The 13118-nt window shown below is 36.4% G+C and overlaps 1 protein-coding gene across 1 annotated transcript; it reads right to left on the bottom strand.

Annotated features, from left to right (window-relative positions):
• Positions 1–1381: 1381 nt before the first annotated feature.
• AKNAD1 (AKNA domain containing 1) lies at positions 1382–12871 on the bottom strand. The gene is made up of 14 exons (XM_088060500.1): positions 12754–12871; positions 10443–11584; positions 9264–9384; positions 9019–9161; positions 8855–8914; positions 8249–8382; positions 7781–7907; positions 6953–7116; positions 5557–5642; positions 4178–4300; positions 3982–4092; positions 3078–3159; positions 2127–2268; positions 1382–1501 (listed from the first exon to the last, which is right to left on the bottom strand). Exons 2-14 carry the CDS (start codon positions 11505–11507, stop codon positions 1382–1384), a joined length of 2478 nt encoding a protein of 825 aa, XP_087916626.1. The 5' UTR covers positions 11508–11584; positions 12754–12871.
• Between the last annotated feature and the right edge of the window lie 247 nt (positions 12872–13118).

The raw sequence follows: 13118 nt of genomic DNA, 5'->3' as shown, positions 1-13118 counted from the left end.
CTATGTGATTGTCCTATTCAGTCTGCTCTTTCTTAGGCAGTTGCTGTCAGGCACAGGACAGCGGGTGCAGGGATCCAGGATAAACAAAAGGTGTAGAACAAGCTGTTCTTGTGATGTGGAGAGATTTCTGTGAGAGATGAATCTTTATTGCATTTAGGAAGCTACAGTAGTTACTTAATTTATTAAGTTCTTTTGCAAATAATGGGGACATTCCAAACATTAAACTAAATAAAGCAAAATCAGGGATAATAAGCAGAGGCAAATGAAGTTATAAGGATATACAGTAAGAGGCTAAGGAGGATAAGAGTTGAATGATATTGTTTGCTGTGAAGGGTGGAAGAGACCCTAAAAAAAGCTGTTGACTCAGGCTAGTGAGTAAGTGGCACATGGCAGTGAGTTTAGCTGTCACTGCTTGTGTGAACAATCTGTATTATTTCTGTATCCACCACTGATGAAATTGCTCAGGTTTGCCTGAAAATTACTGTCCTTTTTAAGGCATGTACTGCCATTTCTAATTTGTTTTTCATCAGTCCTTATGTACTTTGCCTTCAGTGAATAGCATTCCTGATAAAACAAGGCTGTTTACTGTTTGCCTTTAATCACTTCAATTAAATGGATGTTAGAAGGAAAATAATAGATGACTTTTCTTGGCTCACTGAATTTCTATAGTATTTAAAAATTTTCCAAGCTACTTACTATCAGCTAAAATGTCAAAGCCAGATATATCTGAGAAGTTAAGGACATCACATTGAAGGTACCAATTTAATTGTTCCTAGCACATGAACAACAAACTGTAACTCAGACATTGCAACAGGCAAGGATGTTTCTTAAACAATGTAGGGCACCCTAAAACCAAAATAATTCCAAATGTTGACTATGACTTGGTATGTTAACATGATGTTTGCTTCTAGATGTGTCAGGTACAGAGGCTGTTTTCTCTTGGTGTGATTAAGCAGCTGCTGTTGAAGTATGGGAAGAAATGATATGTAGTAATGACTGAGGTTTATTCTCACACTTTGGGAATGGGGAGAAAATACAAGTCTGAAAGTTAATTTTGTGTGTTTAAGCCAATTTTTGTTAAGCTGTCTTAAGTGAATACTTCGAGAAGGTATCTGTGCACAGTAATGGGGATCAGCCAACCTCCTAAAGATCTTCAGTAGAATTAATAATTTGTTTTACAGTTCTAAGACTGAGTGTAAACACGGAATACCTATATGCTCTAATTTGGTTTAGTACTAATAGGTACAGAACAGCTGACAAAGTTAATTAGCTGACTTTATCATGTTTGTGTTCATGATTTTATTTTTGCAGAGATACTAACACTTGAACATGCTACTAACAGCATGAACCACCAGAACAATATAGCATTTGAACTAGATAATTAAAATGGTTTTCTTTTAACTTTAGCTAGATCTTCTGAAACTGCTTGTACCATTCGCTCTGTAGCTTTCTTCAAACTGTTTGCTGTCTCTATGGCATGATCCAGAGTAGAAGTTAAAACCTGTTGGAAATAACGTACTCTTGTTAATAGTGAAGGGAGATGTATGCACAGGCACTGGGAAAAAGGTGATGTTTAAGGTTTTGTCTAGGATTTTTGCTCTGAATATGTGTTGAGAAGTAAAAATTGAGTGATGTGATAGACCTCTCTAGGATTCAAGGTGGAAGTATCTGTTAATTATTTCTGTCTTTGACTGTGTATTCATTTGAACTGAGGGACATTTACACATTTCTAATGTATCCGCTTCACTGATGCATGGTGCATGTTTTTGGTCCTGAGAAGGCTTTCTTGAGGTTTTGATAGTGGTTTGTCTAGCTAGGCTTTGTTTCAGTATATGAAACATAATTCTAGAGATAAGATCCCATGCTATTTTTTGGTCTGTTTCACCATTTATACAGGGACTAAGTTGCAAAACAAGCCTGTACATACCTGTATGAAGTAGTATACTAACACATAAGCCAAAATGCTTTGGGTTTGAACTCCCTAGTCTTACCCTCAAATGCACTACACATGCTTAGATTGTAGTAATCAGTTTGCTAAGAATGGGATGTTCTGCAGTGCCATGATGTAGGGAGATAATCCTTTCAAGAAAGTTGTGTGGTTTTTAATTTTCACTCAAAAGTCTTACATTTACATAGGAATCATTGGTGTTTCTGATGTTGATTGCAGATTTTCTTTGGACAGATTTCTTACTGGGTAGGTATTGATGTGAAAGGATAATTTTATCATATGTGCTTGAACAGCAGGTTTTGGCAGCCTCAAAGGATTTCCTAAAGATAAGATACATAGAATAAAATACAATTTAAGTAAGAAAAAGAACTTCTAAACTATGAATTACATACATGCACCATGATAGCACTCAGTTGCAAGTTAATTTTACTGTGAGTAGAATTTTCCATTGAATTGTAGAGCACAGTCCATCCTTATTTGTTTTCTATCTGCATTGCAGTAAGACAGAAGATGCTCTAGGATGCAGAGTAAGGAAATTTCTCATAATAGCAGCACTCTGCTGCTGCTGTAACTTTCTCTGACAGTGTTCTATACCACTGATTCTCAAGTGCAGCTGGTGTACTTCCAGGCAATTACTGCTATTGAGTAAAGCTGTCAGAAATACTGTGAGAAGACCTGTTTGCATTTTAGTACCAGTTAGGAATCCATTTTATTTCTGTCCCACAGTGTAATTTAATGTTAACAACAATTAAAAGTAGGACTGTTACTTATAGAGAAATACTTGGCAGCAAACAGAGCTGTATCCTTATAATATAGGCTTGCTTTTGAATCTTTGAATGGGAACATCATCTTAAAATAAATTTTTGTTTTCATTATTAAATGTGTAAGCTAAAGAAGTTACATTTTTGCTCTTCATTAAATTAGGTGTGAAGAACTAATCTAAGAATTATTTACACATGTTTTTACAGTAAATATTTTAATTTCACTAAAGAGTAAAATTCTAATATACAACATGCACTGTGAAAGAGAAAATATCCTTCCTGGTTATGATACCTGGTGTGTTTCTTCCGTGCTGAATCTTCAACAGCGGTGTTTTCTGTTGTACTATGTAGTTGTTACTACAGCTTACCTTTCACGAAGTCTGGTTACAGCTTCACCTGGCTGCTTGGTTTTTTGAGTCTTCTGGGTGGAGATTCTCTTTTTTGAATAAGCTGGAGTTGTTGAGGTCATGTTTAAAACAAAAAAAAAAGGCGATTTTCTGTGTATTTTAACTTTTTTTTCCTCTTTAGCATAAATTAAAGATCAAGTAACTATCACTGCTGAATAAAACTGGAATATGTTTAAAGTTTTTTGTAAATGAGGACAGATTAACCTTTTTGTGCTTGCTCTTGAGTTTAGTTGGCAAATGGAATGGAGATTTATATTCAGTTTCATACAGTGAAAGACAGCAGTGGGGAAGTGTACAATAGCCAGTGTCATAATCCTAATAATTACATGAACACTACTTTGATTTGTAGTTTCACAGGATTGCAAGAGACAAATAACTAATTTATACTTTCTTCTTGATGAAATGTTATATTTTTCTTATGCTAGAGAGTCTAAGTGACTTTAAAAGGTACATGTTCAGATGATCAACATTTAATTTTTTTTAATTAGGCTCTCCTTGACTTTGCTGCATGTCACATGATATGAGTGTAGAGCTCATTTTCTTTAGCACTTGTTTATACTATATTAGGTAATGGCTGGCACTATAAAAGTTGGCACTGTAATGCCTAATTTTCATATCTTTTCATGTGGCTCTGCAAAATGAGATATTCCTGCTGTAAATGAAATATGAAAGGGATTCCTCTCATAAAGAACCAGGGAAAGTTAAATCTGTAGTGCATGGAGATTAAAATTGGCCAGGTGTGTAAAAGTTGGATTTACAGTGCTAATGACTGCTTATACTAAATTAAATGTGGTCTGGTACGTGCAATGTCGCTTTCTGCCCCATAAAAGCTAGCCAGTGTTTGTTAATTACACATCATACTTACAGGATGAACCAGAGCTGCTTTTTCTACATAAGGTACAAGACTGAACAGACTCTTTGTAATTCCTGAGTTTTACTTGATCTCTGCTTCCCCTGGGGCATTTACATCTAAGTCCTGGAAACAAAGATGTGTGGTTTAGAAAAACAAAATTACAAGCAGTGTTTCCTTGTAGATGTTCATATTTTTGCAATCACTGTACCTTTTCTCTCTCCACATAATCTTGTATTTAATGATTTGTAACTTAGAGTGTCACAGTTGACAAGGTCCTTGCTTTGTGAATCATTATAAGAATCACAGGCTGAGAAGTCTTCTGAATTGCTGCCTAAAATTCAAGAAATAAGTTAAAAGGGTCAGAAATATGAGAAGCTCTGGCTAATGTATTCAGGTAATTATTTGGCTTTCAGCACTGTAATTTCAGAGCCTTTTGCTGCCATTAATGCTACTGCAATTTGAAGAAGTACTTTTCACCCCCAGGAGAGTGGGGATTGAACTCAGGATTAGCTTTCAGCCCTGTCTGCAAGCTTTGAATGTAATTTCCTGGTGGTGCTTATTTTCAGCTCAATTTCAAGAATTGTTGTTTGGTTTTTTTGTTTGTGTTTTTTTTTAATGAAGTTCTCCATCTCCCCATGTCCATGGTGTTACGAAAGCAGTGCAGCATAATAGGAATGGGATGAGAATTTGAGCAGCTCTAATATGGCACTGCTTTAACTATTGCACCAACCAGTACAAACAGTAATCCCAGTGTATTATGTTAAATTAAAAGGATATCACAAAAACGTTAAGGACAACTGGTAGACAAAAGGTAAGAAAACCTGTATGTTCAGACTTAAAATTGAATGTAGGAGAGCTCATGCTATTCTCCTTTAGTTGCTGGTTACTAAAAGCTTCAGAACATTCTGCAGTGGAAAGGTAAAATTGCTTTTAAGCAGAATAATGAAGTTGAATCCAAAAACTGAAAGTATTGATATGAAGTGTCTCAATTGTCAAGCTTAGAATAATCTTCTAGAACATGAAATAAATGCACATCAGAAGAAAAAGCAAAATCAAAGCATTGTGTGTATGTCATGGTCATGCTCTTGAAAATGTTAGTTAGCAGTGGCAGTATTTGGAAACTTATCTAGAAAGCTGAATTAGATTTATAGAGAAATTAAGGTTGGACAGGACTTCTGGAGGTCATTGATTCTGTCCCCTCTCAAAGCAGGCTCAACTTAAATGAAGTTGCTTAGAACCCTGTCCAGTTGAGTTCTGAATATCTCTGAGAATGGAGATGCCACAGCCTCCCTAGAGCAAACTGTTTCAGTGTTTGACCAAGCTAAAAATCTTTGATTCATATCTGACGGAAAATTGCATTGCAACCTGTCTGTTACCTCTTGGTCTGTCACTGAAAGTTCCACAGTGAATTTGACCTGGTGTTCTTTTTAATTTTCTTTTTATTCTTAATGTTTTGTGCTCTGCTAAGCAGTAATGTGTGTTAAAAGTACAATTTTCATGTTGAGACATAAAAGGAATGTGTTTCTTCAGAGAATTCCCTAGCAGGTTTAGGCACAGTTCTGACCTTTGTGTGCCCTCATGACTTACTCAGGTTGGTATCTGATAAATCAGTTGGTTTTCTCTGTATGAAGAGTGGAGATGTTCCAGTTTTTCTTTCCGGGATGTCTGTATTTCTTTGAGCATGAAAACAGAATATTTTAATTGTATCTTAATATTTCTATGATTAAACTTATAAATGTCTTATACTAATGATTAATTGCTTCTTAATTGAGAAGATTTATTCACAGAAAGAACTTTACTTGTATCAGTTATCTGAAGAGGTGGTAAGCAGAAGCTTAAATTAATAATTAACCAGTTGAAAAATAATGAACCCTTTAGTTAAAGGACACATTCTGACAAAAGCACCCTGACTTCCCACAGCTGTTAAAAATGCTTAAAAGTAGATATCTTGATAATCCTGTATTGGAAAAGGAAAATAGTATGAAATCTTAGATACATCCGTTACAACTGATAGTGTTTTGATGCAACATATGCTAAATACTATTTGGTTTCTTAGTAACTTTGAGCTATTATTAAGGCTTTAATTTAATGCCTTTAGATAATTGGAGGAATATTTGAGATGTACCTTCTGAAAGAAAAAGAACAAGGTTCCTTGTTAGAGTTATTTGATGTGTATTTTTATCTTTGGGTGTATAGGATCATTAAGTTTATTTGGAAAATTTTCTGCTCATTCATGTTCATAATGATCAGAAGATTGAACTAATAGTCTTTCAATGACAGAGAAGAAAGTGGAAGCTAGGTGAGTTTTAGTAGACAACTATTAACACTTACCCTGTAGAATAATCTGACAGAATTAGGTTAATATGACTGTGTTGTATACTGCATGCATTCTTTTCCCAGAAGCTGTGTTTCTCTACTGGAATTTAGTTCAGTTCTCCTTTTTTTAAACCTTAGACTGATTAAGGAGAGACCATTTATTTTATTTTTCTAATCTCATTGAGATGTTTAACACCTATAAAATGATTCTCAGGGGGGTGGAGATGATGTTTAGAGTTTTCACAAGGTTTTGATCGTTAATTATGTAATGATCTGCATCCCTCTATTTTCTTGTTTAATTAAAAATACCAAGTACTGGCAAAATATCTTTTACTGGCACTGTACTCTGACTGTGTGACTTCACATCCTGGATTTGTGTGCCTGTCATGAATTTTATACAGAAGTATGATGTAACTCCTAGGTGAAAGTGATGGTGGTGTTTTGGCTTCAGGAAATACTTTTAGACTAAGAAAGGTAGGAAGACCAGGCTAGGAGGAATTCTTGGATATAGAATAGAATATAGTTATATAATTCAGTAGAATTTTTACTCTGGAAATATTCATGTTGCTTTTCAGAGATTTCAGTCATCTGAATTTTCTTATTCAGCAATTATTTTTATGTATGTTTTTGTAAAAACTTCAACAGCTGTTTCCAAGTTTTCACTTACATGTGAAGACAAAGATTGCATTTTTTGCCTTCTAAAGAAAGTTGATTTGTTGGTGGGATTACATCAGTTGTCTGATTTCTTTCTCCATCATAGTTCTTGTGAAAAAATGGAGTTTCAGTACCTCTTCTTTGTGGAAAATCAGCAGTGCTTGAAACTGCTGAGCTCTGTACAAAGTAACAAAGCACAGACACAGGTGTATGTGGGCCTTGCATTGCAAGGAATGACTCTTACCAAAAAGCATCTCCTTAGGTTCTCTTACCGTTTTTCTCTGAAGCCCAGGTTACCTAAAACATTGATTTTGAAAGCATTTTTTGAGAATTACCTGTAGATTTGTAGAAGGCAGTAAAATTTTTTTTTTTTTTTTGGAGGGGGGAGTGTGTATGTATATTTATGATCTGGGAGAAAATATTACCATTCTTAGGAGTAAACTCAATTTTCTCTTGCACAATTCTGTTTGGTCTTCTAGTAATTCTGCAGCTTACGATCTTGGACAAAGTCATTTTTCCTCCCACAAAATGATAGTGATTAATTCCCCAAAACAACTTTGCAGAAGTTAAATGAGCTACTCATATTTTCTTATTGTGAAATAAATGCTTTTGAAACTGGAACTAAGGACATATAGTTGTGTTTTTCTACCTAGGTTTCTGTTACAGTTAATTACATATTACATAGTTAACATTTCATTAAAATATTTTCCTTTTAAGTAATGTGCTATCTAAAAGCATCATGATCTTACTGGAGCAGAACATACAATCACACAACTGCACTTAAGTTCTCAAGACTTCTATCAATAAAACAGAATAACTGTCTTTAATAAAAGTCAGTTACCTCACAGAAAGACTGGGCAGATTGATAGGAAGTCAGTAACGATGAAAGGCCACCTTTGCTGCCATCGATTCGTTCTTGAACGTCTTCAAGCAGCGTGCCAAGTCTGAATATCTCTCCTTCCACCCTTCTAAATCCAATCACAACCCACAGTTACTTAAAACTCTCTAAACTAATCTCTTATTTCTTACCATGATAATCATAATGGACATTGCAGTACATTTCCCATAGGAAAAAACAAAATGTATGGAGTTGGAGAGTCCCTTTTAAGTATTTGAATTAATCAAATAGACATCCCAATTACAAGTAGGATATATAAAGCCCAAGGTGAATTTTGGCCAAACAACTTTTAGTTTACCACATTAAGATAATATTTTCACATCAGGGAAACTCTAATGGATAAATGAAGTAAAAGCTGTAAGACAGTCACAGAAGATATAATGATGTACTACTTAGCATTTCTTGTCTAACCTCTCAGGATCAAACTCTCCAAGGTTGATAGGCTTGTCCTTGTAGTTCTGCAGCTGTAAGTTGTGGTGCTCTTCTCTAGCTTTTAAATAATTTCTTTCCAAGGCATCAAGGTATCTTTTCAGTTGATTTAATGCCTTCATTAATAAGAAATAATTCAATACAAAATGTCATAGTAACTTAGCATAAGTAGCTATCACTGTGTCTTGCTATGTAAGCCAGATGTTATTTGCACTGCTGTTAAGAATTTTGGTAGTTCTCTGAATTGAAACAGTACTGCATATGGTATATTCACCGAATACTCTGTGCTGCTCTATTATGTCTGAATAAAATACTAAAAATTATTTCTGAACTGATATCTTACATGTCAAAATTCCTAACTTAAAATGGCAACTTCAGGCCTTGTATTAATAGTTTTAAGCTGGATTCCTTAGAAGATTTAAGAATTCATCCACCTGCTGAACACCTTTATTTTTGTTTCCCAATGTCATACCTTCAGTCTGAATTGAGAAGGGTAAACAACCATTTGAAGTAAACATCAAGCACCTTGCCAGAAAATTGTAAGTCTACAGCCATTTCAGATAGCTCAAAGTACATAAATTAATTTACCAGATATTTGTCTTGCAAAAAGTGTGTTTCCTGGATCATATGCTTAGAGAAGTCTTCCACCTTCAAGACAAAATATTAGACTTGTATTATATTTAAACAAATTTGCCAAGTGAGTATGGGATTTGAGCATCAGTGCAAAGTATATATTGAAACAGAGCTCTTACTTTCTTAGTCAGTTGCTCTGTCTGATCCTTTAGTATTTGAGACATCTTTTCTCCTAGTGTTAGTTCTGGCAGTGAATCAGAAGGATTTAGACACTGTGCTTCTACTGTCCCAGCTGCTGGTAGTGCTGTTCCAGGCTGCAGTCCTATGGAATACAAAGTAAGACTGATCAATTGCAATTTTGGCCCAAAAGTGTAATCAAATTACATTAAATAGTAATTTGCATAGTTACTGTAATTTTATTTACTTGCTTTAAGCAAACCATGTGTAGGTTGCACAGGGACAGGAGCATGTAACATGATGACATCAGGTGGTGTCCTAGTGTGTCCTGAGGAAATAGCATTTGCGAAGTCTGACTGAGGAAGTACCTGTTAAAATGAGAACCTTCATTATAGATAAAATGTACAGAACACTTAGGGACCTGGACAAAACACTTTAACTCAAAATACAAAATATTAACAAAATGTTTATTATAACAGTACCACTTAATTTTCTGAGTTGATGGATGTGTGAAGTGTTTCATTGTATAAATACTTCAAATACTTCTGCTCTGCTGTAAAAATACAGAGGATTTGTATAAATGGGAAATACAACGTGAAGGTGACAAAACAGTTTTAGGGGATAGTCATACTTCTAGAGGTAAAAAATAATGACTTGGAAAAAAAATGTATTTTGAGAGATTTACTTTAGGATTAAACCTCAGATGGTCAGCATGCTATGTCAGCATCTCATTTGCAGCCAGGAAGTAATATGGAAAACTATTAAAACTTGTATCTCAAGCAATTTACTAAGATGTAAATCTAGGAATGGAATTAAGAATCTGTAAAGCTCAGTGAGTGAGCTCCATGTCAAGGCATGAAATTGAGCAGTGGTTGTCTAATTACTAACAAGCTTTAAAATAAATTCACTACAGTAAGAGAAATATATTGTTGTCAAAAAAATCCTTTAGAAAGAATTGACTTGACAATAAATATCAGTCTCGGTAGTTGAAGAGGGTTAGATGTGAAAAAAGACAAAGATATCTTAACAGGGGCACAATATAAAAATAGAACATTATTCTTAAAAATGTATTTGAAGTATTTTTTGTGAATTTCAACATTTAAAGATAACACAAGCAATAACAATTTACAGTGGATTTCCTAATGATTTGATAGGATGCTTTATCATCACAAACAGTGCTCCAGTGTTAAATACTGGAGTATTAAATAATATTCAGCCATTAGATAATTGGTAATGACAGTTCTGTATAAAGTCAGTTCCACAGAACTTTATTTGTTAAAGCAGTTTTTGAGTCAAGTGAGGTACTCACTGATATACCTACAGGGTGCCTATAGAGCTATTCATGTTAGATTTTATGGGATACAGAATATCTTACAATAAACCACTCTTATCCAGGATGAAGAATTTCTTCAAACATCCAAATTACCTGAAGCTGTTGCAGCAGTTCTGAAATACTCCTTTCTTCTTGATTGTCTACTTCAGCAGAATTGAAGTAATTCTTATTTTCCAAAATGTTGTTCACAGTTAATGATTTATTTAGCAAAATAGGAAAGGGTTTTACTCTCTCAGTTGAAGGAACTGAGGTGATATTGTCAAGTTTTTTCAGTACTGCAACTTCAGAGAAGTTAGGAAGGCAATAGTGAGCTTGCCCTTGGCCATATTTGAGCTCACAAGGTGAAACTGTTTTCTTAAACAGGGCTCTCTCATCTTTCATGTTTTGAAAGCTCTGTGTACTTCCAGTCTCATTAATCAGTTGTGAATATTCTTGTCGGCACCCACACTGACCAGAAGAAAAAACATGTTTTTTTGAAACAGATCTATTTTCATTTAACGGGTTTCCATTTTTGTCACGAGCCTTTACTTCTTCGTGGTTTTCTAATGGATGCTCCTCGGAGCTCATTGCCCATTGTTCATGCACTAGAGGGCCTTTGATGTGTTCTGAAGGCTCAGGTTTGCTCCCAGTGTCATCGATACTTTCAGTAAAGGACATCTCTGGTATTGTTTCACGTTCAATTAAGTGGCATGTGCTTAGTAATTCTCCCCTAGAAAAATGACGCAGGAGGACATTGGACATCTTGGAGGTAGTTATATGTTCTTTGCTATCTGGTTTACTGGAACTACCAACAGGTAATTCCTTCTTAAAGGAAGCTTCACTTCCAGGCATTTCAATTGGAGCTCCAGTTGTGCCTCTTTGATGACTGGAGAATTCTTCAGGCTGTAGAGGAGTTTCATAATTGGCTGCTGCTTTTATGTTTTTGTTATCTTCAGAACAGGCTAAGTTTAAAATACCAGAAATGTATTTTGTACAACTACAGGCATTCAGATTATCTGAATTATTGTTATATTTACAGTTTATTCCTAGATCTCCATCATAAACTAAGTAATCTTCCTCTTCAGTTACATCTGTGCTGCAGCCTAATGCATCTGAAAATGAATTATTCATTTGGGCTTTCATCCAGTCTGACAGTTTGCACTTTTTTGTAGTCTCCATATCCAGTTTGTGTAGAATATCAATGCCATTGCTTTACCAGTTGTGGACAGAGCTTTTACCATTGCATGGGTCAAAATCTGGAATGTATGATTAATATTTTTTAATACTCAAATATACATGACAATAATACCTAATTATCTATATAATCAATATTTAATTATCTCTCTACTGTAGCTTTTTTAGAACAATCGTACCGACATAGATGCTTCCCTCTTTGCACTAGTGTAAGTCTGCATTAACTGCTGGAGGAAATAAGACACAAATGACAAAAGTATCAAGAACAGCAGCTGCTGCTAGCTACCTGTCCTTGCTCCTTAGTCCTGCTCTGGTGGTAAAGACAAAAACACTTGGGAAGAGCCACAGGTGGTACTAGAGTTCAACCTCAGGCTGAAAACACCCAAACAAATCCCCCAGTCCCTTTCCCGCCCCCTCCCTCCCCCCCGTTAAAAATGACAATATAATATTGGCTTTCACATTTATGTATTAGCTCTTACATGTTATTATTGATCATGAGTATTTGGATATGGTACAATTTGTAACTCCTTTTAGGTGCTTATTAGTGTAACACAATCTATTAGTTTTGCACCGTATAGCTTATAGAAATAGTAATGTGATGAAGATATTACATCGTAAGCCTTAGCAACACAGGAAATGTTAAAATGCTCCTATATAGCTAAAAGGTAATTATGTTGTTTCCCTCACATCTGCTGCCCAGCCTCTCCTAGTGATAACAGTGACACAAACCAGAGCACCGGAGAATTGGAGAAGAGCTTTTTAGCTCCTTATCAGGGAGTGTGAAACAACAGGATGGAAACACGAGAAGAAATAAAATATATTGACCCCACCCATCGGATCTCACGCATATAACTCGCAGTGTAAAACCAAACAAAAGAGTTCCTGAACTTCAAAAAGCTCACAGGAATGTCTGAATAATGTATGAACACAGGAATATGCATGTCCCTTAGTAATGTAACAGTATATAGATAACTGTCTTAATCTACCGGCGTGTTCTTTGGCCAATAGACAGAAACACCCCAGAATGCCCCTTTTTATTCCCTTATTAAACTTAAAAAAATTCTAGAGAGTGAACTTTGTTTTTCACATCCCTTTCTCTCACTACTCTAAACAGTTTCTTTAGCCTATGCTCTAGAAAAAGATCACAAACTTCTTTCCCAATTCTCGTCCCCGTGCATCAGATAAAATGCAATTAATTAGCAGCCTAGCATCATAAAATGCATTGTTTCACCTTCTGTGCAGTTGCTCGAGGCGGCAGAGGCGAACTTGCAGCCTCGCTTTCCTATGGCTACCAGTACAGCAGCACGGCCGCTCCATTCCCGTTCGGCCGGACAGCGTACTTGCGCTGCAGAGGTCGGTGCTGGCCCCGCCCCGCCCTGCCCCGAGCGCGGCTCCGGCCCCGCCCCGCCCCGAGCGCGGCTCCGGCCCCGCCCCGCCCCGAGCGCGGCTCCGGCCCCGCCCCGAGCGCCGCACCCGCCCCGCCCCCCCCCGCGCGCGGCTCCCGCCCCGCCCCGCCCCGAGCGCGGCCCCGGCCCCGCCCCGCCCCGAGCTCGCCGCCCGCCATTGGTCCGTGCGAACGATGCGGCCGCTCCGGCC

This window comes from Pseudopodoces humilis, chromosome 10 (genome assembly GCF_049639895.1).
Source record: "Pseudopodoces humilis isolate 2021_Gansu_Grassland_sample_001 chromosome 10, ASM4963989v1, whole genome shotgun sequence".
NCBI lineage: Eukaryota > Metazoa > Chordata > Aves > Passeriformes > Paridae > Pseudopodoces > Pseudopodoces humilis.
Note: the sequence above shows the minus strand (reverse complement) of the source record. Positions and strands in the feature narration are given on the sequence as shown.